At 41.2% G+C, this 27,798-nt stretch overlaps 1 protein-coding gene across 1 annotated transcript in view; it reads left to right on the top strand.

Moving 5' to 3' along the window:
- MetRS (methionyl-tRNA synthetase 1) overlaps window positions 1–27,798 on the top strand; it is a 298,475-nt gene that overhangs the window by 104,774 nt on the left and 165,903 nt on the right. Inside the window, exons 8-10 of the mRNA XM_067147600.2 lie at window positions 9,281–9,484; window positions 26,075–26,164; window positions 26,458–26,644. Of these exons, the coding sequence (XP_067003701.2) occupies window positions 9,281–9,484; window positions 26,075–26,164; window positions 26,458–26,644 (481 nt within the window). The remainder of the gene's footprint in view (window positions 1–9,280; window positions 9,485–26,074; window positions 26,165–26,457; window positions 26,645–27,798) is intronic.

Raw genomic sequence — 27,798 nt, forward strand, 5'->3', positions numbered from 1 at the left:
TAATTAAGGTACAGTCCCGGCATTTGCCTGATGTGAAAATGGGAAACCACGGAAAACCATTGTCAGGGCTGCCGACAGTGGGGCTCGAACCCACCATCTCCCGAATACCATCTTCAGTGTTGCCAGCAGTGGGGTTCGAATCCACTATCTCCCGGATGCAAGCTCACAGCTGCGCGCCCCTAACCACACGGCCAACTCGCCTGGGCGTACCGACTGTAACAGCCTGCCTGTATATTGGTGGGAAGTAGCTGGGGTGTAAGATAATTTTATTCTTTAGCATGCCATTCCTCTGGTTCATACATTCTCTGATATATCTGGTACATAACACACTGGTTCATCATAGTATTCGAGCTATACAATCCCTACTATGAGCCACTGATTGGAATGAGTAGTGTGCATATTTAACGGAATAATGTCAGAGGAGTGTTCACGGCAGTTTGCGACCTGGTTATTCCAGCTCTGGAACTTTGGTCTGTTAGACCGGCACCGTAGTACTGTTCGTTGAAAGTGAGAAAGTGTGCGGTTTTTCATTTGATCGAGTATTTTATATAATAACATTGCTTTCAATCGCTACATTTCTACTGACGTTTTTGTAATGACCTATGTTGAATTCAGTTAGGAAAACCACCAAGTCAGTCTTTCTGAGAATCCCGTAGCGAAGCACGGGTACATCAGCTAGTGTATTTTTAAATGTTTTAGTTACTGGGCAAGTCTGTTCCTTTAATATAATTTTATATAAAAAAGCAAAGCAAAATCTCTGTACAGGCCATGAAGGCTTTTGGAGGGTTAGAAGGTAAAGGCTTCCACTATCCATAACCTCAGCACTTCATGGGGTAGAGTGGTTAGCTCTACGCCTGGCCGCCTTTGCCCCCCAGGAATTAACCTGGTACTCATTTTTGGTGTACGCTGAGTGAACCTCAGGGCTACGTGCACCTCCGGAAGTGGAAATCTAGTTTCTTAAATTTTTCAACTTCCTGACGGGGAATCGAACTCGCTTCTTACCGGGTGAACCAAGCACGCCTTTACCACCTCGGTCAGGCAGCCCCTATATAATTTTATATAGAATATTGCTAAGTTTAGAGTTTATTTGATTGACATACCTAATATTTTAAGTTTGAATTGTTTAATACAAAAGTTTTAGTATCTTATATAGATGGCGTGTGTTATAATAATAGTAGCTTGATTGTTATTAAATATGAGGTGATAAGTCAAGCCCCTTCTTCTAATTTTCTTGTCATCTTCTCCTTTCGTACGACTCTCATCACCTTTTGTAGCCATAGCCTTGTTTCTCCACCTCTCTAGATTTTCTCACAGTCTCCAAACTTGCCTCATCCAGACCTTGTGCTTTCCTTTATCTTCCTCAGTGCTACTTCCACTTCCTCCCATGTAAAGTGTATTCCCATTTGGATTTAGCAATTCTTCAAAGTAGGGTTGGGCACTATGTCCCTGTTTCGGCACAAGGTGCCGGTGCACAGTTACGTTCCGCTGTTCCAGAACACCGAGTGTCAATTGTTCCGAAACATTCTCAAGCGAGCCGGAGACACTGACTCGCTGTCCCATCAGAAGCGCCGCTATACACTGCCCTTCGCCTACTAGCTGAACTGTGCAGCGGGCGCACGGGACGCGGGACTGTAACTGCGCAGTGTAGAGAGAACTTCGAGAGGCAACATTACATGCTCCGCGCCAGTGGGAACTGGGAGTGTGCCTGTACGGAACGTGCTGTGTGGTGTGTGCCTGTGTGTAGTTATGGCCATGGTCCAGCATAAAGCTGCAGGGAACGTGAACGAACAGTCGGAACACTGAAATTCGCGCCAATAATCACGCTAAAGGCTGCTATTAGATTGAGATTTTTCCGGTCAATATAAAATACTCATAACACGGTTACAATGGCAGTGCAGGTGTTTAAAAGTAACCAGTTCAAGAATATTTTCACCAGTTGAATGTATTGGCCTGTATTGTGAGTAATTAATATCTCGAAAATTTCCCTCAACACTTTCTCGGGGATTGACGTTAAACATTAATTTTGACTTTAAGGAAACTTTTAAGCCCAAGAAAAATATGGGTCGTCGCTTTGGAATTAAAAATATAACTGGATGAATACATTGTTGTACTTTCCTGCTGTTAGGCCGGGCGCACGTTGAGAAGCAGTTGGCCGCAGAGCAGGGAAGAGCAGAGCAGAACACCGCGAACCTTACGAAATTGCGAAGTGGACGTGAGCGCACATTGCCACGCAGGCTCTCGTCGGTTTTCAGAAATAACATGTTTTCTTTAGACTCTGTGATACTGGGGCATCCAGTATAAAGAGGCTCTTTTTTTCTTTTTCTTCAAGCATTCGCGATTTTTCTCATTTTGTTAGTCATCTTCACAATTTCCCTTGTGCTGATGGCAACGCGGTTATTCAGCTTAAGACAATCGCAATAAAAACAACCACCTTCGCCAGTTTACAAGACTGAACAATATTTCTATGTTACCGATATTCGGCGTTCATATGGACTAAGCAAAGAATTTAATTCATGATTACTTTTTATATTTTTTACGTCGCACCGACACAGATAGGTCTTATGGCAACGATGGAATAGGAAAGGGCTAGGAATGGGAAGGAAGCGACCGAGGCCTTAATTAAGGTACAGCCCCCCCAGCATTAGCCTGGTGTGAAAATGGGAAACCACGGAAAACTATCTTCACGGTTGCCGACAGAGGGGTTCGAACCCCCTATCTCCCGAATGCAAGCTCATAGCAAGGCGATCCTAACCGCACGACCAACTTGCATGGTAAATTCATTAATAGGATCACAGTGGGGGAGAGGGAAAAATATGTATTTACAAATGTACTGCTAGATTTTCATCTAGTTGTCACAAGACACAAGATACTAAAATCAATCAACATTCACAATCTGTTGTGAACGCGTTTGCAATTATATTTGACAAGACATGATAAATGATTTTCCGTATTTATCTCTTCACATAAATGTGATGATGGATGACGGCGACGGAGTCGGCGATGATGCTCTCCATAATCAACATTAGAACTTTGTCTTAAATTCTATATGTTGCGAGAACTTGGGTCATGGATTGTTTCATAGATATATGAGGATTACATGCTTTTGTTTAACGTCGCACTAACATATCGAAGGTTTTCGGCGACGGAAGAAGGGTGGAAGATTGGGAAGGTAGCGGGCGTGGCCTTAATTAAGGTACAGCCCCAGCATTTGCCTAGTGTGAAAACAGGAAACCACGGAAAACCATCTTCAGGGCTGCCGACAGTGGGGTTCGAACCCACTATCTCCCGAATGCAAGCTCACAGATGCGCGACCTTAACCGCACGGCCACTTGCTCGGTGGATTACATTTTAGGCCTTTCTCTAAACTACCTTGTTACGCAGCGTGAATAAAATGATTTATAGCCTGGACTGTAGTGCCTTATTCCCCGAATTTACATACCGATTTTGATTAAATTCTGTTCAGCCATTTTCTCACGAACATACATACATACATACATATATACGTACATACTGCATTGCAGTCCACATGATTCACACAGTACCTACAAAACATGGCGAGACTGAATGGCTGTGGTAATTTTCTCCTCCATTTCTTAACTGCGTGACACGTGCGCAGGAAACTGTGTTTCGAAGACATCGCGTGGTAGGCAGAAAAACATGGAGAACCGGCCTGCTCTGCTCTGTCCTGCCGTGTCTGTCAACTTGCGATGGTGCAATGATTTGTGTGGATTACAAAAATCTGCTCTGCGCTGCACTGCTTTAGCTGCTTCGCCTGCGTCCCAATGTGCTCTCTGTACTTCGAATTCCTTCCCTCTCAACTTCCATTTACTTTCTTCAATATCTCGAAAATTTCCCTCAACACTTTCTCGCGGATTGATGTTAAAAATTAATTTGGACTTTAAGGAAACTTTTAAGCCCAAGAAAAATACGGGTCATCGCTTTGGAATTAAAGATATAACTGGATGAAAAAATGTTGACACTCCAACACAGGGCGGCACACAGCTGGTATCGACAGGCAGACACAGCCAAGGCCAACTAATCTATCTAGTGCGGCCTTGGCACAGCACGTTCGGTTCAGGCACATTCCAGCTGAAGCGGAGCATGTCCTGTTGCCTCTCGAAGTTCTCTCTAGGACGCAGTTACAGTCCTGTGCCCTGTGTCCCGTGTCTCGGCACTCTGTACCGAAGCATTCCGCCTCAATTTCCTAATGTTGCAGAACAAGTGAATGTTCCGGTCTGCCCAACCCTACTTCAAAGTACACCCACTACATCATTTTGAGGTCCTTGTCTTTCTCTGCCTCCTTGCCATCTTTATTTTCCATTTTGACATAGTTATATCTTTCCTTCACTTGTAACCATGCCATATAGTACATTTTTAATACCTACACTGTCTTCTCCCATCATCTCATAGAATGTATGCTGAGCTCTTCTTCCATACAGATATTATAGCCATCTGTATGGCAGTGTTAGTCTGTTGTATCCACAATGACTCACACAAAATGCTGTTTATTTGTGTACACAGATTTATTTACAATTATTTACAAATCAAATGCGCATAACCTTAATCACTGTATCACAAACAAAACATTTCACTCCGAGAACATCAACAAGCCGCCATTTTAACAATTGCCTATCACAGGACATAGAGATTACAACCTTGAAACACAGTTGAAACAGATGACTACCGACTGCCTACGTCGGCATGTCAGCCTAACTACAACACTTGTTCACCAATGAAACTCCTACTAAGCGATAACTCGCCTCTACACTCAAGACCACCTCTTTATATAGGTGCCTGGCCAGGCTTCTAGAAAGATACGTTACAAAAATACCTTCTCGTAAATTCTCAAGTGCCTAACAACGTGGCTATAATGCACAGAATATTCTACAATCATCTCGCCTGATCTAGAGCCATTCTGGATGTTACAGCGTATTTCACAATTCTGTAGTGGATTACACATCACCTACAGGTTATAACAACATTAACCGAACTCATATAAATATATGCATACAGCACGTTTCATAACATAACCTCATAAGCAACGCGATCGTATCATATGTACATATGATGTAATAATAATAATAATAATAATAATAATAATAATAATACTAACTGGATGTAAACACTTCATAGCCGTACAAGTAATAATAATAATAATAATAATAATAATAATAATAATAATAGCTCGATACTTGCATTATTTACCCATGGGTGATAAAATACTGTTTTCAAGTTATATCCCTTTATCACACTTGCGTCAATATCCCCCCTATAACTTGAAACAATTTCCACAGTCTGTCACTCTCTCTTGGTCCTCACTGTTTACCTACACCCAGACTACTTCAGTCATACAGTCCTCCTGTTGGCACTATCGAAGTCCAGAGTTTGCAGCCCGGCGGTTCAATAGGGCGCCACCCCCCTCCCTAGGTGGGTCCGCTGGGTCCAGTCGGCGGTGTCTTCGTTCTTGGTGATGGTGATCCACAGGTCCTCGCGTGGCATTCGAAGCTCTGCTGGCTTTCCCCTCGTTCGTATCTTTGTGTTCTGTCAGGGCCCATGAACCTTCGTAGTCCACCGGTGTGATGCATGGGACAGGCTCACATGTTTTGGGCTTGGCTCTGTTGAGTCTTCTCTTTTTCCGGGGTGCTGATCTCAATGTTCTTACTGGTATATGGCTTCGTGCTGGGACGAGTATCCTGGTCAGCTGGCACCCTCGTTTGTTGGTTGTCGATTCGGACCCCATTGGTTCTCAGTCTCCTAGCGGGGGTCCCACTGGCTGTGTCATTGCCATTGCTGCCTCCATCTCCTGGGACATCGTCTGAGCCTCCCCATAGTTCTGCTTCATGCTAAACATCCTCCCTGTACAGTTCACAGTGCCGTGGAGCTTACTGCAGCTGTCGACCGCCTCGCTCTTGGTGACATACTGGTACGGCCCATTCACCGTCGCATCATCTGGTTGTTCGGTCTTGGCGTCAAATAATTGCGCTGAGTCCTCTCCTGCTGCTGGACTCGGTAGTCGGCTCTCAGTTGGTGGACACTGCCACGCCCGCTAAATTCTCCCATAACTTCCTCGAAGGTCGAACATGGCTGCGGGCTGCATCGTACTTCCATCTCCTGCCCACGAAGTCCAGTGATCGGGTATTCATCACCCTCTTCTGGCGTCAATCTGGTCTTGAACTGGTTCTCGATTTCCCCCTCTGGTTTTCCAAACTGGGCTTCAATGTTCCCCTCGAGTTTTCCAAACTGGGTCTCAATGTTTTTTGACTGGGCCTGAATCAAGGAAATTAACTGTTCACACATCACCGCGGTCCTCTGATCATTCTGCATTTTCGGGTCCAATAGATTCTAAGAATCCTGTCGCGGTCGCCAATGTTGTATCCACAATGATGCGCACAAAATACTGTCAACTTGTGTACACGGATCTATTTACAATTATTTACAAATTAAATGCACATAACCTTAATCACTGTATCACAAACAACACTTCACTCCGAGAACATCAGCAAGCCGCCATTTTAACAATTGCCAAGCCGCCTTTTTACCAATTGCCTATCTCAGTACATACAGATTACAACCTTGTAACACAGTTGAAACAGAGACTACCGACTGCCTACATCAGCATTCACCAGTGAAACTCCTACAAAACAATAACTCATCTCTACCATCAAGACCACCTCTTTATATAGGTGCCTGGCCAGGCTTATAGAAAGATACGTTACAAAAATACCTGCACCACTTATATTTATTCATTTTTTTATTATCCTCCTTTTTACTTACGGTATTGCTCTCCTTTTGCTCCTTCTCATACATCCGTAAGGTAATAGATACCGGGAAATGATGTGATTCGGCCCATTCTTTTATCTCTATTTTATTTACTACTTCTAAAATATCTCTTGTACTCACGACCAAATCAGTTGCATTGCTTCCTTGCGCTGTGATATATGTCAGCTTTCCCATTTCATCTCTCATCATCATCCATTCAAAATATATAATTTTCTGCAGCACACAGTTCTAAAAGTTTATCCCCATTCATGCCATTCTTTATCCTGACTGCTTGTGCTACCTCTCATTGGCTCTAATCCCTCTTTTGTATTCTGGAATTGACTCTCCAATTCATGCATTCCAATCTTCCAACATAATAATTCCTGCTTCTTCAAAGTTTCCTCTCGTTAAGCTAATCTCCTATATTAAATCCTGAAGGAAAATTCATGTTTGTGCATGGTGACCCCAGTGGATGATGATATAGGAAGCTTATACATAAATATCTCTCTGTCTACTACCTTCCAGTTTGAGCGTTATCCAAACTACATCCTCCATATCGTTCGGTAATTCTTCTATCTGATTACTAATCTCCTCCTTTATCAGAAGTGATATTCCTCGTGCCCCTCTCTTTTCATTACACTTCTCGTAACATACCCCTTCTTCGATAAGATCCTCCCTTTGGACATCCATGTTTCTAAAAAGCCAAATATCTCAAAATTTTCCACAAACTCACACACTCCATCATTTCTCAGTTTACTTAATAAGCCTTCTGTATTAACAAAGCCCACCCTCCATACTAGTTATATCGCTTTTCTGTTATTAGTCACACTTCCTTTTTTTTTTTTTTTTTTTACTTTGTGTGTTCATTATCTTATCAATTTGGACTATACTTCCATGAGGAGAGCTGTAAATTCCCCGTAGCATTTTTCTTTCCTGTTTATTTCCCTTTCCCTCTATGGTACCTCCTCCTCCTCCCCTTCTTAGCTCCACTCCTGTTTCTTGTGCGTCATCATTCCTTCTTCCATGCTGTGATGCTGGCACTCCATTTCCTTCTCGCACCAAGGCTTCCAGCTGAGATGACAAGTAATTCTTTCTCCAGCCATCACCTATGTTGAAAAGTCTCTTGCCCTTTATGAACACTGTAAGTCCCTTTCTTCTTGCTCTCCCCAGGTGGAATCAATTAAATTCTTGGCATTCTGGAGAATTTGATAGGTTTTCATCCTGGATACCAATTGTACCTTAATCGACCTATTTCCCTGGGTCCTTCCTTTTCTCTGCACATCATCCACATTGGATTCCGTGCAATTTACCGTCACTCCTGCTGTAAGCACTTCTAACACAGAAGATAATAATGCCGATCTGCCTTTGCCTCTATTCTCTCTATTCCCATATATAATCAGGCATCTGCTACATTAGGCAAATGTTGATCTCCAGACCTACATCTCCAGCTACTATGTGCATTGCTGCAACACCAATCGTTGTTCCTTTGCAATTTTCATTTCCTCATGCTATTTACCCAGGCTCTCTTATACCTGCCATGTCACCCCTCAGGCTATCTTTCTAGTCCTGAATGTCCTTATTCTGTTCCATGATCAGCTTCCTCGTTGTGTGCTTGGCTGACCTCTTTTACCACCTCTTTAATTTTTTCAATATGTTCCCAGCTCAGTGGCCCAGGATTGCTTTCCACTCTTCACTATCACTGCCAACACCATTTCAAAGTAATTTACATCATATTTTAGTCCACGTACCACCAGGTGAGTTGGCTGTGCGGTTAGGAGCGTGCAGCTGTAAGCTTGCATCCAGGAGATGGGTTTGAATCCCACTATTGGCAGCCCTGAAGATGGTTTTCCATGGTTTCCCATTTTCGCATCAGGCAAATGCTGGGGCTGTACCTTAATTAAGGCCACGGCCGCTTCTTTCCCACTCCTAGCCCTTTTCTGTCATATCGTTGCCGTCGGCATACCGGGACACTTGTCTGCTTTGGTTTCAGGGCTCCAGTCGACTGTGATGTGGGAGATTTCTCTCATGATTTAAGAAAGAAGATTGACACACTTTTTAAACAAAATAAAAATTATTTAGTGAGGCAGTCTGTTAATACACTGCAGTTTATTCCCCAAACGACATCACTGAATATCTTTCACACATATCTTCACCAGTTTGTTAATGTAGATATCAACAATTTATCAGTTATTTAATGAAATATCTTATGTGCAAATCAAAATTTGGATAAAGTGTTTACACACCTGTTTATACACCACCTTCAGTTCTCTTCTTCTCCTCTCTTTCCTGTAACTTCTCTAATCTCTTGCACACTTTGTATCTTCTCATGTGCGGAGCCTTTAAATTTGTCTTCAGAGTCCCACAGATATGTCATATAATGACAAACAGTACAACAGAGAGACCACTGAGAAAGTTAGGTTTGTTTCTGTCATTCCTCTTCATTTGTATTTGTAAATATAATTCTGACTTACATGTCCTTACTACTGGAATTTGTTTTGATGAACATTGCTTCCTTTGGTAGGTATTGTCGGTTATGTAACCTTAACACCCTCTATATTTGTGGCACGGACGAATATGGTACTGCAACTGAGACGAAAGCTCTGGAGGAAGGACTCACTCCACAGCAGATCTGTGACAAATATTTCAAGATTCATGACGCTACATATAAATGGTTCAACATAGGATTTGACCATTTTGGACGCACTACTACACCACAGCAGACAGAGTAAGTAGTCCTATATTTATTTGTTACTATGTAGAGTAGTTCCTTACCTGCTTTGAGACATTTCCTTAACTTGGCTCCACAGAATGTCCAGCACTTTCATTTCATAATTAGGATTGGGAGTAACAGTCCAACTTCCATGATCTTTTGCTTATTTTGCTGCATTTGTGTTCAGTTAGGTTAAATACTATAGCGTATTTTCACATTAATCAAGAGGTATTTTAAGGAGACATTGCTTGTTTAAAAAATTTATTGCATTTGTAGACAGTTACGTGTGTAGATTTAAAAAAAAATCGTTACAGATTGTTACATATGTTCTATATGAACTCCTTGTATGACACATCCCCTGATACTCTTGTTCATTTCTATCACATTGGGCCGATAATCTAGGTGTTAGGCCTCTTAAATAAACGATTGTTAGTTTGTGTTTTTTAGCATTTGCGATAAATTCGAAATATGTTGAAACTTTGTCAGTGTATGTGCCTTGATCTTATATGACCCCTACGAGTGGTTTTTAGCAATTTCGAATTAGCGATAAAATGTGAAATTATACAATTAATGTGAAATAGTTGCGAAATTCTCAGTTTTATGTGAAATAAACATATATCTTTTTAACAACGATGCATTTTTCTTAAAAATAAAAAATATGTTGTAAATTTCAGGGAAAAGAATTATTACTGCGTCTTAAATCTTTAAACGGCCAAAGAGCTGTGCAAAGAACAACCAATCAAACAGCTTAATAAACTTTCAAGCACACGTGTTCATTCACTTTGTCTTGACCCTTGATCATACTCGGTTATTCTTGACATAGGTGTTGAGTAGTATTTCTGTTTTAAAGTACGGTATTGATTTACTGTCTGGTAGCTGTGGGTAGAAGCGAAGAGACGATCAACAGACTAGTTACAAATCTGAACATTTTTATGTAAGCAATACAAATATATTGATGTGCCAACTTGGAAGTCAAAGATGATTGGAAGAAGAAAGCTGTTTTGTATAAACACTGCAAAAGCAGAAACTAAAGGAGCGATGTTTTTCCCAACCGGCATGTGAACAGCATGGTGTCAAGCATCAAGCAACAATAGCAGAAATGGATAGAAAGACAAAAAGAGCAAAAAGCGAGAAACAAACGTTCATTGAGGATACTATGAAGATGTGCCTGCAGACTAATATCTCCATCCACAAGCTGGACCATCCTGCTTTCCGAGACTACTTTGAAAAGTAAGTGCCAATTTCAGATATATTTTTGGATGTTATTTATATTTGTGTTTAAAATATATTTACACCATCTTGAGTGGTATAGCCGTTTAATCCTCTCCAAATTACCCTTCTTAATACCACTATTCTCCTCGCTTCAGAAGCAACTATCAATCGATTTATTATTTTGGTATTGATATTTGTACTATCAATAATATTCTTGATTATTAGACCAAATTTAATTAGAATCTTATTAGGATGAGATGGATTAGGGCTTGTTTCTTATTGTTTAGTTTTGAAATGAAGATTATAGATTATAGATTACGATAGTTATTTATTACCAAAATGTTAAATCTTATAATGCGGGTTTATTAACAGCTGTGAAATATTCATAAACTAACCTATATCCCACCTCATCACCCACAAAAGAACCATGTGGGTGGTTGTTTTGAAGTATTACGATTGCTGTACGGCCTTGTTAATTTTTAGGTTGTAGCAGCAGGTTTTGACCACCTGCTCCCAACGTTGTTCAGTTGAGCATCTTGTGTGTCTCGTGTAAGACCTGTTTGACACAGTGCGTGTTTAGTGCGTTGGTTCTGAACTGCGAACAGGAACATGAACGACCAAAAGATCAATGTACAGTTTTGTTTTAAGCTTGGCAAGACACTGAAAGAAACGCATGCGATGCTGGTATGTGTTTATGAAGATCAAGCACTGTCCTTGAAGCGTGTGTATGAGTGGTTCACCTGTTTTCTAGAAGGCGGGGAAAGTGTTTCTGACAACCCCCGTAGCAAAAGATCGGCAACTGCCATCAGTGATGAAAACATTGAGAAGGTGAGGACATTGATCATGAACGATCGGCGATTAACTGTGCACATGATAGCGGATGAACTGCAGATTAACCCTGAATCCGTGCAACAAATAGTTACCCAGAAGTTAGAGAAGAGGAAAACGTGTTCTTGTCTTGTGCCACATCACTTGACTGACGATCAGAAGCAGTCACGTTTAGAGGCTTCACAGAATTTTGTTGAAACGGCAGATGCGACACCAAATTTCTTGAACTGTATTGTCATTGAGGATGAAACCTGGTGTCTCAGGTACAACCCTGAAATGAAACGGCAAAGCATGGAATGGCGTTCTCCGGGATCCCCTTGTCAGAAAAAGGTCAGAGCTGAAAAGTCATGCATCAAACTCGCTTGGAAAGGAAAGAGATTTGACAATATTCCTGACATCCAACGAAACGTGACAAGGCTTTTGAACACCATCCCAAAGAAAGCGTTCTTGCAAAGTTTCCAGGACATGTATCGTCAATCTCAGCAGTGCATAGTTATGGGAGGGGGCTATTTCGAAGGACAGTAAGGTCACTCTAAATTCCCATAAAGGGAATTAGATATTTTTCACCAATAGAGCATGTCAAAAACATATAGAGCAAACGCCTGAAAAGCTTTACATCTGATAAGTAAGGTCACTGTCGTGCATTGTTCATCTATGCTGACAGTACAGGACTATTAACCGAACTTTATTGTCACAGGTTGTATAATCATCATCCGCCATTTATCACGCTTGCTCAGGGTCCTTACTCACACTGAAGTATGAAAGATTTGGATTTAAGTTCGCATGCCCTTCCTGACACAATGGGTTCACCCCAGCAACATGAGGAATCAAGCTATGGTTGCTGGGATGATGGGAAGCAACTAGCTGCTACACCATCCTGTTCCCAAATAATAACAATAATGTATTGTGTATAGCAGGGCCTCTCAAACGCTCAAAACCTCATGCGTGCAAACAACGGCGCAGAGTTGCTGTGCATAGTGGATCGGTCCGGCTCGGCTCGGACCAACGCTTCGTCTCTGGGCTACTCGGCTAAGCTTGGCTCAACTCAGCTCAGATTTGGAGTGCTATGGAGCAAGTGAGGGAGAGGGGACAGGGGGAGCGAGCGAGACAGGCGTGGGGAAAGAGAGAGACAGCGCTATTGCTCCAAATCGAGGAGTGGGGGTCTGCACTCTGGTCAACCAAGCGAAGTTGTCATTTGCACCGTGCACCAGGCTCATGCACCCTGAGAGGCCCTGGTGTATAGTGTCAGCAGTGACCAAAGGACTGTTTCTGGCATTTTCATTGTTTAATGATTGAAACGTGGTTTTCTCCTGAGTGGAATTATGAGGTTTTCATTGCCTAACAACTATATATACAATACAAGCATAGCCCAAATATTAATGCAAAAATGACTGTTGTACTATATACGCGGCTACTGAAAAACATTGAAGTGAATGAGTTTATTTCAAAACAAAATAATTAAAAAACAGCAATGCAGCATAAGTAAGCATTTTTAAGCATTTTTATATACCTAGTCAATGGGAGGTACAAAATGATACGTACTTCAGAATGAACAAAATTTTATTGAAAACGAGCAGGCTCAACTCATTTCTGAACTGCTCACTGAAAACAGTTAGAGGCTACGATAAATTTGCATACCCCTTGAGACGACTCCGCGTACCCCTAGTGGTACGTGTACCACACTTTGATTACCACTCGTCGGGACTGATCCAAGAATGTCCTTCCGTAGATACCTGATGTTGTGCACTAGACTTAACATCCCACTGAGCTACATTAGAAGTATATTCAGAGATACATCCCTTTCAACCATAGAAAGTCCTGGCTTTGACACCACAACCTTTCGTGTGTAAAATAGGTCTTTGTCCATATTTATAGCACAGCGATTGAGGGAACTTACGAATTCCCATGTGGTAATGGTTTAGCAAACGTTCACAACTTACATGAACAAACAGAAGATAATTCGTGGATGCAAAATATGCATACAGATCAATAATATGTTCCTAAGAAATTATCTTTGTTCACTTATTGACAGATTATAGGTACATTCATGAACTGTAATTGTAATTCTTTTTAAGAAGTTTTTTTTTGGTTATGTTTAATGCGTGTTTGTAGTTTCATTAACTATTGTCAATAATTTTATTCATGTCAGTCATAGATCAGTGCTTGAAAAAAGGAATGGTAGAAAACCAGAATGAGACGTGGATTATGATGCTTCTGACAAATACTGCTTAACATATGTCTGTGCTTGTTGTTTAAATGGTCCTAACATCTAGGTCATCGGTCCAACATATGTCTGTGTCCTACACCGGGAAATAATAAAAAATAGCATGCCACAGATACTACACAGAAGAAAAGGAAGTACTGTGAAGAGCATATCTGTGCATCATATCTCCACTTTTTATGAAATTGAGATTTGTCATGTATTTACTTCATCTTTTACACTCTTTGCCAGGGTAAAAAACGCTGTCTCCTGCATGCAGTAATTAGCTAGCTAGCCAGTTTAGGTTCAAGGCACAAGTCCAGTATATTTAAAAACATTGTGGCATGGTGAGTCGCTGTGTCCACCATGCCAATATAAAACCACAGGTAGGGATGGATCCAGTTAGTTCATTTGCTTGAACTAGTTCATTAGGTACCGTTCATAGCCTTGAGTCGTTCAAATGAGCTAGTTTAAATGAACGAGGTAGTTCATGAGGTGTTATCATAGAAACAACCCTCGCGGCACTTCGTTCAAATCAACAAGTTCGTTTATTATAAGCACAAACAGAAAAAAATAGCTACACAACGCCACCGCCAGTCTGTGAAAATGAAGAAATGGTATCTAGGAGAGATGGAGAGACAGATAAGCTTTCTAATTTTGTATAACTCCTTCCCCCCAGTTAAGAAGTGTGAGAGATGTGCTGTCACGTGACCATTAACACAGCACGCCATCGGCCATTCGTGTGCAAGCTTATTTGCCATTCAAATGAACGAGGTAGTTCATTTGTTCTGTCTTCATGGAAACAGCTCTCGTGGCACTTCGTTCAATGAACGAAGTCGTTCAAATGAACGAGGTAGTTCATTTGTGCTGTCTACATCGAAACAGCTCTCGCGGCACTCCGTTCAATGAATGAAGTCGTTCAAATGAACGAGATAGTTTATTATGAGCATCTTAGCAACAGTATAGCGGCGCGAGCTAGTATGAATATTTTACGATAGATGGTGCTTGCTTAGGTCTCCGTCCTCCCTTAATATGAACGACAAACAATATAGTCTTCGACCGCACCCCACCTCGTACGCTATTTAAAGCTCGGCTGTTCGAGGGGCGTATGAATCAGCTGTTTAAGTTTGAGAGAGGAAAAGCTATTTACCAGTTTTATCCACAGGAAAACATTTCTCTAAGGTGATAATTGTCCTTTTTAGCTGTTAAAGAGCTGGGGAAGACGAATCCTGTGGAAACGTCCTGTTAATAAGGAATGTTCCTGAATAACTAACTTTTATTGCAATGTTAGATATAAGTCTTCTCAAGTGTTTACTCTATAAAACCAGTGTTTTTCCTACACTCATCAGAGTGGGATGTGTCAGGTCCTCCCCACTGACAGTAGGATGTATGCAGGTGAATTTATCAGAAGCCCGTTAACTTTTGATATGCTCTATTGGTGTGTAAAATCTAACCCTTAATATATCCATTAATATTACATTGTAATAAGGGGGGTAATGACTGAAATTACCTGTATGAACTTCTATAGTTTTCTGTCGATCACCACCTAATTTTAACCACTACTACATACATTTTAGACATCATTACACATGGGGCAGGACAGATAGTGACCGAGAATAGGAATCGTCTCACAGGAAAAAGGGTTGAGCAGCTATTATTTATGAACAGTAATATCTTAACTGTTTAACGGCCGCCATTTATTGTTACAGTTTCCATGGATATCGAGGTGCCGAAATTCTATCCTGCAGGAGTTCTTTTACGTGCCATTAAATCTTCTGACAAGAGGCTGTCGCATTTGGTCACCTTGATATTTATGAGCATTTTCTATGTTCTGTGAACAATTTTAACATACGTTATTTTAGTTGATTATTCTTCTACGCCGATACAGTCGTCTTAAGATAACCTATGCGTACTGAATACAATACCGTAGTCTCGTGTCGGTTACCATGTGATAACATGATTTTCCTACTCTGCTCCAAGTGCATGTGATTTCGTTGTGCCTCATGTTGTTGACATTGATTATTTTGTGTGTGGACAAAGTATTTATTTACCAGTGCCCGTGTATAACTCCCACAACTGTCATGTATTGTAGATTGCTTACAGTATGTGAGTGCCAGACTGTAAACACGTTTTCATTTTTTCATAATGTTTTAAGAGGCAAACCAGCGACATTATCACCCCATTGTGTGTATTGTAACTGACCGGCTAATCAGAACACATTTCATGAATGAATAGTCACAAGGATAATGTTTAAATGAAACTAGACGCCACCTGCAAACAATTACAGGAATGATTGACTCACATAGCATGACATAACTCCTTCTCCCAAGGTGACAGTCATCAGGCTGACGATGCTCCAAACTTGCTATATAACCTTACCTGTCTACCCCTGAAATTGAGTTTGGATAACATGCCAGGTTTCCCTTCATAAATAAAAGTTATCATACGCATAACTATTAAATTTACTGAAAATTAAAGTTTATCAAAAGTCTAATATTACTCACAAAAATGTACATCTCCATCTTGTCCACTCACAAACAACTTAATATTTACACTGTACATACATACCTTATAATAGATTCAGCACATATAATTTACACTCAAAATATTATTTAGGAAGGGCAAGATGCCTTAACTCGCGTTATGATATAAAACCAGTTACTAGTACTTGCTAAGTGCATCCCTAACCTAACACGACGCTCATTTTTTGAATCTTGACTTCTGAGCCTTTCAATTTGCCACCATCTATAGGTTGGTAAGTTAATCCAAAACATCACCACACAGGAAATACTGCACCAATTCTCCTCATCTTTATACAGATTGCAGACTGCTTGGCCTATTGCTGACCATTTAGAAGTAAGCTACGAGATCTTCATCCCATTTTGACCTCATACTGTATATACACTGAACAAGAAGCACCATCACCACTTCAGAATACCAAGTAATGTCACTGTATGAGGTGTTAACATAATGCACCTCAACATGCTAGGTGATATTAAATCAAATCTCACATACGTACAATGTCAAGTCAAGTGTCTGCGAATAAAATATCAAATTACGTGGACTGAAGAGAACTAGAACCAAACAAGTGTAAAGGAAAACTGTTCACACACTGAGTCCATACTGGTTACTGAGACGATAAATAGTTTACAAACTCGTGGTATTCTTCCACGAATACGCCGGTGATGAACAATTGGGCTACAACTTATTTCATCACGTTGTAATTAGTTCTGTGAACCACATACAGTACATACCACCTCCACACTGCACATTTAAAGGTTGCTTACAATATGCATTTTCTCGGCGAGGGAAAATCGATAGTGGAGGAGAGCTGCTTGTGGATTGGTCAGCACCTACCCTGCTACCTGGATTGTCCTGCTCGCTTATTGGAGGCCTCCGACTTTACAGAATAATCTGGACGGTATGCAGAGAGTATTTGCCTTCGGAAACACACTGGGAGGCGGGTCCCTTCTGGAAGCATCCAGATGGCGTGGGCCCAGGTATTTAAGTCAGCCGTGACCTACGGAGTGAGCGAGTTGCTGTAGTTCAGCTGTTGTGATTTAGCAAAGAAGGCAGTCATTGTGTTAGTGGCAGCCTGGGCTGAGGTGTCAGTCTGTTGGAGTATCTGTTGGAGCTGAGGACTCGTTTCTATGTGTCTGTTGTCGTGCGTGTCTTGGACCAGCTGCTGGAAGAGGGCGTGGCATGTCCTGTGCAGCGTGGACGACAACACTGGGTGCCGACATGGGGCTGTGAGTGGAGTTTGATGGACTGAGTGAACAGCGGATACTATCCCAAGCTGCGAGACTGACATGTAGACTACGGATCATGACAGCGCTAGTGAGTGTGACTGTGCTACTGAGTGAGTGTAGAGTATGTGATCAAAGACTCTGTGTGTATGTGTCAATGTATTTAAAGATAAAAATTTCATTGTTCCGTATTGAAAAGTATCACAGTTAAATTGAAATAATAAATATGGTAGTTCAACCTATTCAATACAAGTAAATAAGAGATGTAGAGATTACATTCTTATAATTCTAGAATGTAATCTCTACATCTCTTATTTACTTGTATTGAATAGGTTGAACTACCATATTTATTATTTCAATTTAACTGTGTCAATGTAGACGAAACACGAGAAACTAAGAGAGCGCGAACCGTGTAAGTGTACTTGTGTAAGTTGTGAACTCGTCAATTGTATGAATGTAAATGTGTAGTTTTAGAGCTTAATTAATAAATCTTAGAAATAAGATGCTACCAGGTTGTCTTATTTATTTACCCTGCTAACACATATCAACTGGCGTCAGAAGTGGGATGGGCACGTGTGACAAACTAGTGGATAATTTCTTACGTTTAAACTGTTGTCAGAATCAAAAATCTGGTAGTATATTTTGTAGTTGGCAGCAATTTCTACGTGTGAAATAAATTCTGAACAGCTTCAGATTTTTCTAAGCAATTTTAGCGAACTTGAAAATAAAATCTTATCTAGCTATGACACACTCATTAGTGAACTGAGATTTGAATGGAGATCTAACCTGGGCCAACTGACAACAGACTTAAGTGAATGGAAGATTGAGCAGTTAAAGTCAGCAAATGGAGAGCGCTCCCTCGAAACAGAGGGGAAAATGACATTGTGCAGGACAACGAACTGGATGAGAAGTGGTCCGAAATGATGCACGTGGGTGCGGAGTCCGGAGTTCGAGCCCCAGCGGAGGAAGTGAGTGCACTGCATGTGAACACGATGGCTGTGGAGACACGAATAAATCCAGCTAGCAGCGATTGTGGCTCTGGTGCCGTACAGGTGGAAACCCCACGGGACGACGGGATCACTTCCTGGGGAACATTCCGGACTCAGTTCGAGACCAGATAGATGTCAAAGAAGAGAGCCGAATATCCGATTGTCGGACTACATGTACAAAATCTGACAGAACGACACAGCTCCCTGCGGTGTTCGACCTACGGGGAGGTTGTGTGAGTGCTCAACGGGTATTGCGGTGCCCGCCAGCCGAGAGCAGCCTACAGAGTCCAGCTGCAGGTGAGGACTCAGCACACCGATAGAACACCGTGGGTATTCGACGCCGAAATCGAGTGACCAGGAGACGTGATTGTAGACAAGTTACCTCGAGGTGACACCAAGCGCGAGATGACTGACACCTGCGATAAGATGTGTGACGCAGAGTTCTGTCCAGGGAGGATGATCGGCAGAAAGCAGAGCTACGAGGAGGCTCCGACAGTGTCCCAGCAGATGGAGGCAGCGATGGCAACGGCACGGCTGGAGTGACCCCCACTAGGAGACTGAGCATCAATGGAAGACAAACCGATGACCAACAAACGAGGATGCCACCTGACGAGGACACTCGTTCCGGCGTTAAGCTGTGTGTCGGTACGAACTTCGAATTCCATACCCGGGAAGAAGAGTAAATTTAGCAGGGCTAAGTCCGGGACGAGCAAACCAGTCCCTTGCATAACAGGGGTGTGGACTAAAAGAAAGCTACCGAACTTGTGGCTGTCTCGCAAGGACTTGCAGATCATTATCACTGGGAACGAGGACACAGTCGACCAGACCCAGTGGATCCCCCATGGGAAGGTGGTGGCCAACCGTACAAAACGTCTGGCACCATATTGTTGAGCCTTGCCCTGAGGAGAGGGCATTGTGGCATGGTGAGTCGCTGCGTCCCCCATGCCAATGTAAGCTAGCCAAGTCCAACCACACTTTCATCACCAAGGAAAGCCCACCCTCTCCCTACTCTCATTACCAGGCAGAGGAGAACTGCGTGCGAATTGGTCAGCAGCCCCGTTGCTGCTACCTGGATCGTCCTGCTCGCTCACTGAAGGACTCTGGCATTATGGAATAATCTGGACAGTGTGCAGAGAGTATTCGCCTTCGGAAACACTCTGGGAGGTGGGTCCCTTCTGGAAGCATCCGGATGGTGTTGGCCCATGTATTTATTGTAAGTCAGGTGCGACCTACGGAGTGAGTGAGTTGTTTTATTTTAGCTGGTGTGAGTTAGCGAAGAGTGCAGTCAGTGTGTTGGTGAGAGCCTGGGCTGAGGTGTCAGGTCTGTTGGAGTATCTGTCTGTTGGAGCCGAAGACTCGTTTCTGTGTGCCTGTCATCGTGCGTGTGAGTGTCTTGGACCAGCTGCTGGAAGAGGGCATGCCCTGTCCTGTGCAGCGTGGACGACAACACTGGGTACCAACATGGGGCTGTGAGTGGAGTTCGACGGACTGAATGAACAGTGGATACTATCCCGAGCTGCGAGATTGTGTGTGTGTGCGCGCGTGTCTCTCTCTCTCTCTCTCTCTCTCTCTCTCTCTCTCTCTCTCTCTCTCATTGTAAATGAAACATGAGAAACTAAGGGAGAGAGAGAGTGCGAACTGTGTAAGTGTGTATTTGTGTAAGTTGTAAGCTCGGCAATCATGTGTGTATAAATGTGTAGTTTTAATACTTAGCTAATATATTTTAGAAATTTTAGAAATAGGACGCTTCCAAGATCTGTCTTATTTATTTGCTCTTACAACACGCAACAATATTAAAGAAATTCAAAATTTGATATGTGGATTGTAACCGGCACGCAGTTACAAGACACATGGTAAAGAAGAAGAAAAAAAAAAAAAAAAAACTTAAATTACATGGAATTTGGACACCCTTATGACAAACAAATGCACCAGATGAAACTGCATCGAGAATTAAACAAACATCAGGTTGACCAACTTGACAACTATAAGGAAGGATGTGGAGCAGGCGTGGGAACCCTACCAGGGCCATGGTGAGATGTGCGTTGTGGATTAAAAAAAAAAAATGGTGATCCTTTGATCTGTTGATATTTTTTCCAAAATAAATGTTACAAAAAAATTCATCAATTCAATAAAATTATGTTACCATAGCCCAAAATGAACAAACAAACAAACAAACAAGTTTTGATGTAAATTAGCAAGGGCTATTCCCTTAAAACGGGTGTCAAAGGGGTAGTATGTGGTCCTGTGGGTACACTTCTTGCTGATGGAAGTGCACTAGCAAAACACAGGAAATGCCGTGTATTCCTACCAAGTCCGATACATGCACGTCCACGCCGTGGCCTCTGGGCAATGAGTACATTCTTTAAGGTATACGGCATTGTCATGTAAGGGCTGAAAGTGAGTTCCTGACACCCAAATGGGGACCAATCGGCTAAGGGAGATAACCCTGACAGAAAACATCAGTCCTCCCGGATTGCTGGGGGTTGGAGCAAGGCTAACAACCTCGCTCCGGAAAACAAACTGATGCGAAGCCCCAGAATATGCCTTGGAATGGTGGATTTAAATCCACGACGACAAGCTAAGCTAAAGGAAATGGACTATGCAATTAGTACATGGAATGTACGCACCCTTCTACGAGCCAGAGCATTGATTACCTCTTTTCAGAAAAGTTATGCTATACAAAACCCTCATTCTTAGTATAGTGATGTATGGAAGTGATACGTGGACCCTCTCAAAGAAAGCCGTGGAGAAGATAGATTCCTTCTAAAGGTAAATCCTGAGGATAATTTATGGACCCATATGCGTACAAGGGGAATGGGGAATTAGATATAACAATGAACTGTATTCCCTGTTAGAGGAGGCTCCCTGTCGCATGCCATTCAAATTAAGAGACTTAAATGGGCAGGTCATCTAATTATGATGGAAGAACACTGAATCCAAAAAGAAGATATTCTCAGGAGACTTTGGAGGAGGAAGGCTTGTGGGAAGGCCATGTAACAGATGGGATGATGGTGTACATCAGGGCGCAGCACACATCCTCAAGATCTGGAATTGGAGAGTTGCTGCGCAAGATCGACAAGTTTGGCGGAGAGCAACTGGGGAGGCCATGACCCGAAAACTGGCCGTCGCGCCATAGGTAAGGTAAGGTATTCCCTTGAAACAGAGGCTACAGGAAAGAGAACATTAACACAATGCGACTTCCCAGAATAAAACATTTAAATGGAATAAGAAGCACATGATGAAAATACAGTATTAAGTGAAAGATAACAGCGCTTTCAGATAATTGCGCTACATAATGAAACAAAGGGAAATCAGAAATGATAAACTTGATGCAGAGCGCTAGTTTAACTTATTTTCACACCACTTATGGTGTGGGGCAGGGGAAAAATGAACGTAAGTCAAGTATAATAATAATTTCATGTGGCTATTTCTAGCCGAGTGCAGCCCTTGTAAGGCAAGACCCTCTGATGAGGATGGGCAGCATCTGCCATGTGTAGGTAACTGCGTGTTATTGTGGTGGAGGATAGTGTTGTGTGTGGTGTGTGAGTTGCAGGGATGTTGGGGACAGCACAAACACCCAGCCCCCGGCTCATTGGAATTAACCAACAAAGGTTAAAATCCGCGATCTGGGTGGGAATCGAACCTGCGATCCTCTGAACCGAAGGCCAGTACACTGACCGTTCAGCCAACGAGTCGGACGTACATCTAGTGATACAAAGTTGAGGCGTCTAGTATCAAAACCGGCCAAGTCACTCAAGGCATATTTTTCAATATGGACGAAAAACCTGTAGAGACAAAGCAATGATGGTCAGAAAATATTTTTTTTCACAGTTATATCCTTAATGGTTTAATATTTAAGTTCCGCTGTTTTGAGAAATCTAACTCATAATTAACCCACTTTTTTTGTTAATTTAAATTTTGACTTGGCCGTTTTTTGTTGCAATTTTGTACAATTTCACAAGGTATGAAAGTAAATCTTTCAGTTCACCACTCGGAACAATATCCACGTTACAGCACACAATAATGACAAAATACGAGTACACCGGAAATAGGATTGCTTTGGCACCAATGACGGTAAGAAGCCCACGAAAAAGTAAATCAGTGTTGCAAACGAACAAAAAACAAAATATTATGACTTCAAAGAATATACATTACAAGGAACGATTTTGCCTACTGATATTATCACATTGTTGCTTAATGAAACAATACAAAATTCCAGACAATAATGCTGCATCATAAAGATTGTCGGTCGTTCCTTGACTTGGCCGGTTTTGAATTCACTGGCTGCATGACTTGGCCGATTCTGTTGCAAGACCGAGAATTCAGTGCTCTATAACATGAAGACATGGACGATTTTAAAGCATATTCTTGTTTCACCTGATAGTGCTATACTTCTACTTCAAATTGATAACCTTAACTCATTTTCGCAAATTTTGTGACTTGGCCGGTTTTGTTACTAGACGCCTCAGTTACTGGAAGCAAACTCAGAGGGAAATAAAATTTATCTCTTAATTACGCCGTTCACAAAACCAAAAGAAAAGGGGAATTGCCTCCAAAATGAAACAGTCAGGCACAGCTGAAAGCTAAGACATCTTAATAATTGAATGGTGAGTCTGAGCTAGTAGGAGTAAACACCTATGTGAAAAGAAAAACAAACATTTAATTTAAATTAAGGTGGAAATGAAACCAATAGTGGTTACCCCAAGGTAGGCCATGTCAGGTGGGACGATCACAGAAGTGCGTCCGCTCACTAGGCCGGTGAGAAGTGAAAAACGTCGAAAGCTTGCCTTGCTCTCTCGAGGAGGGCGAAGCTGTCCCTGGTCTGATCACCAGGTAACCAATCAGGCCACAGAAACTTACCTCTTGCTACCCAGATTCACCAATAAAAACGCCTGTTATGTTTAACGGAAATGTTTATCGAGAGCCTTCCATCTTAAGAATCTGGTAAACAACCAGACAATCCTTCTAGAATCGACAGTGGCAGACACCCCCTGTTCTGAAAGCCCATGTCACGAAAGTTTCACAATATTACAAAATATCACCCAACAATAACGATAACAACCCTTTACAATTTAGCAATATTCAATTTCCAAACGACTGTCTTCTATAAGTCCACCAGTCTAAATACAGCGCATTTTTCTTTTTTTTTTACGAAACCTGTCACAGGGATATTAAAATGTTGAAAGCTATTTTTGTATTATAAAATAAAATAATATTTATGTTATAAAATAAAATAATACTTTCATTAAAAAATAGGCAAGGAAAGCAACATTGAAAATTTTTACTCCCGTAAAATTGCGCGTTTGTGACATAGTACCCTTTGCCTCAGATTTTTTATTTGTAAGGCATTGATGACAGCCCTAACCCTTTGTGTGTTTTATGTGGGAAAGTATTATCTAACAGTTGTGTGGCTTTTAGATAACGCAAATATATAAAAGCTTCACCATTGTCTGGTGCCTGGTTTGGAATTTGAAGGGCAGAGAGTTTGCTGTTTTGGCATCCAGCTGCTATATTTCTTATGCCAAGTGTCAGGCGGCGGTAAATAACCCAGTCCCCTTAGGGAAACAACGGCTTTGGGTAGGTGAGCGAATCAAACGTGTCCTCAGACACTCCCGGCTCTAAAAGCCCTGTGATAAATAAAATTTCCATACAGTGTTCCTCCAGATAAAAGTATTGATAATCATCTTTCTGATTCCTATAATAGTGTTCAAAATGAGCAAATTTCTTTTCTTAACACATTGTTGTCCAGGCGCGCTACTCCATTCTTTCCTGTGGACCGGCAACAAAAGCACACTTAGCATGAGAAGTAGGATGAAATATAAATACATGTAACTTTAGAATGACATGAAAATGACCTGTAAATGGTTCTAGGACTCTGTTTTCATCCTTATTTGTCCATCCATCAATCTCACTGTCCTTACTATCACTGGCATGTTCACTCGTATTTTTGTCGCCGTCAGCAGACTCGTCTGAACCGAATGTCGCACTTTCACTTCCGCGCATATATTTTTATGTTGATGGACTCATACCTTCACAATCACTAATACTTACACTTTTGCAATCACTAGGGACATCAGATGAACTATCAGCATGCAATTCTCCAAATATTTCATCATCGTTCAAGCTGTCTTTGCTACGGTGCGCCATGCTGACACCTGACAATACACTCGGTCACGCGGTACTGAGTGTTATGAAACCACACTTCCTCTACTGAAAGCATTGTCAAGAATTAATATATCTATCTAAATTCCGATCAGCAAAGACTTTAGTTTGTAAACAACATGAAATATTTTGATTAATAAACAGAGAGGATAAAAATCACTAAAGAGTGAAGCAATGTGAGAAAACGTTAATTTACGTAGCCGGTTGCCTGCACACCAATACGAAACTACGTTAATTAACGTAGCCTGTTATTAATGTGTTAAGAAAGGCCTCCCTGGCTTGTGCTAGTCTGCATTTTATGTCCTCCTTGTTTCTGCTTTCGTTAGTTATTCTACTACCCAAGTAACAGTATTCATCTACCTCCTTTAAGACCTCATTTCCTAATCTAATATTTTCTACATCACCTGACTATGACTGCACTCCATTAGATTTGTTTTGGATTTATTTACTTTTGTCTTCTACTCCTCCAAGATTGTGTTTGTACCATTCATCCTTTTCTCCAGCTCTTCTGCAGACTCAGATAAAATAACAATATCATTGGCATATCTCACAATTTTGATTTCCTCTCCTTGGATTGTGATTGCCTTTGCAAATTCCTCTTTGATTTCCTTTACCACCTGTTCTGTATAAAAATTGAAAAGGAGAGGAGACAAAGTGCAGCCTTTTCCTCACTGCAGACTGATTTAAACTTCTAGTTTATATATATATTTTTTTGTTTCATGCTTTTTGTGACTCCATTGCTCCGAACAGTTAGACTATTTTGGGAAGAAACCAGGCGAATTGATATAAGAAGCCAACTTCTTATCCTATATTCTTAATCTGTACTAAGGTTACATAAATTTAAAAAGTGACAACTCAAGTAATATGTAGAAAGATAGTATGTGAAAAGGAGCTCACAATAGGATATACACAATGACAGGTCAGTATAGGAAGAGGGTACAGTAGAAAGAGGAGACAAGAACAAACATGTAAACCCAAAAGGACAAGGACAGTCACCATATTTTCATACACTGCCATCTTTGAATAGACAGTCTCTCTCTCTCATCATCAATTCCAGTTCTTCTATATCCATTTCTTCTCAGCCTCGTGATGAGCTTGTTTCTGCTTGCTAACTTCATTCGGAGGGTGAGCATCAACACTCATTGAGGTACCATATTGTCAGGTCTTCCATCCTAATGTGAAATGTAGGATAAAAAGAAAGCCATATAAGGACAGGATTAGGGAGGAGAGAAAGAATGATGATGAAAACAGGTGGCAAAATAGTAGGAACAACAGGACAGACATATAAGGATGAAAGGGGCCCAACAGTCAACATATAGTAAGTTAAAAGTGAAATAAATGTAAGAAGTGTTTGTGTGTTCTGGTATCAGTTCATCTTTAGAGTACTTACGTGGTTAGTGGTACTGTTTTTATACGTTAAATTTTTTTCTGACCTCTTAGTTACTGTTTTATATTTTTTATTTTTCAGAATTTGTCAAGAGATATTTTTACAACTGTACGAGAATGGATTTACGACTACCCAATCCATGGAGCAATTATTATGTCAGAAGTGTAACAGGTAAACTGAATTTGGTGTCCAACTTCTCTTGCTTAACTTTATTCAGTATATTGACTTTATTAGTATCAAAGTTAATAGAAATGATCATACCGGGTACACTTTCAGTAGTATGAATTTTAAGGGAGGGAAGAACATTAATTGTCCCTTTAAATTTTTGAAGTTACATGTATTTATAAGATTTGGGAAGTTACATGTTATTGCTAGAATATCTCTCACGTATTTGCAATATCCTTCCTCTGGCCAGTGTTTTTCTGTTGTAGAAGATGCTGTTTCATACACTTTCTTATGAACAGGTATTTGGCAGATCGCTTTGTGGAAGGAATCTGCCCTCGCTGTGGCTATGAGGACGCTCGTGGAGATCAGTGTGATGGATGCGGTCACCTTATCAATTCTGTTGAGCTGATATCACCCAGATGTAAAGTCTGCCAACAGACACCTGTTAAACGTAACTCTGAGCAGTTCTTTCTTGATTTACCGAAGGTACATTGGTTTTCCTTTACTTTCTCTTCAGGCATGTAAGAAAATGAGAAGAATGTGTCTTTCTCTTCTGTGTAATTCAATTCTTGCCAGAGTTCATTAAGTACTCACCTACTGTGCTCAAGGTTGTGAGGTTGAAACTCAGTTTGCCTTTGTTTATATTGTATACTAGCTATTAGCATGTCATTATTACATTTTCTTTGACCATTTACTGTATTGTGCATTATAATCTGTTAGCATACCTGCCAATCCTTCCGATTTACCCGGAAACTGTCCGGTTTTTAACTCTTTCGATTTTCCGATTTATTTTTACTTCTTCCTATTTTTGACATACATAACCTCTAGTATGGCCAATACACTTCCCCTAGGATAAAGGATAAATTCTTATGTGCTTGTGTAGTTTACGAAACCTCATTTTCAAGTGTATTTATTTGATGCTTTATTTCGTGAGTGTTTTGTCCGTCGCCTTCGTGTATCGTGTTTTCCGCTCACTACAGCAGCGTTTTTCCGCTCACTACAGCAGCATGTGCGCTTTATACAGCTGGAGATTCGGGGTGGCAATCGTCCTGCAAGCAAAGAGAGGCTAGCGCAAGCTAGCGACTCATTTAATCGGGAGGAAAAAAAATGAGTTTGTTATTGTGTTGTTCGCACGCTGTTAACATCGTTTCTGTGTGTAGTTTCGACGAATTTGTATTTTTTTTCTTGCATTTCTATGCTTTCCCCCTCTGTCAAAGTCGCATGTTAATAATGTATGGGACATATTGTTTTGTATGTGGTAGTTTCGCGTATTTAAGTGCATAATTTTAATGAGTTGAATGTTTTTAAGGGTGTTATGTCGGTGACAGTTTCTGGTATTTCTTTTCTCGTTATGGCCAAAAAATGTAACAAACGTTATCTCCAAATATTCAGAGATACCTATAAATTTCCGTTCATTTTACCGTCTGATAGAGGAAACTACCGTATTTTCTTGCATAATTAACGCCCTTGCATAATTTATGCATTCCAATATTTTTGGGTCCAAAGTGGAGAAAAAGAAATGTTCACATATTTGACGCATCAACAACTTCGAACATCCATCACGCAGCTCCGGATGCGTTTCTATATGAAGATGTCAGCTACTCAAGTAGCAGGCTTCCAATTGCGAAAGCGGGCATTCC

The sequence above is a fragment of the Anabrus simplex genome, chromosome 5 (genome assembly GCF_040414725.1).
Source record: "Anabrus simplex isolate iqAnaSimp1 chromosome 5, ASM4041472v1, whole genome shotgun sequence".
NCBI lineage: Eukaryota > Metazoa > Arthropoda > Insecta > Orthoptera > Tettigoniidae > Anabrus > Anabrus simplex.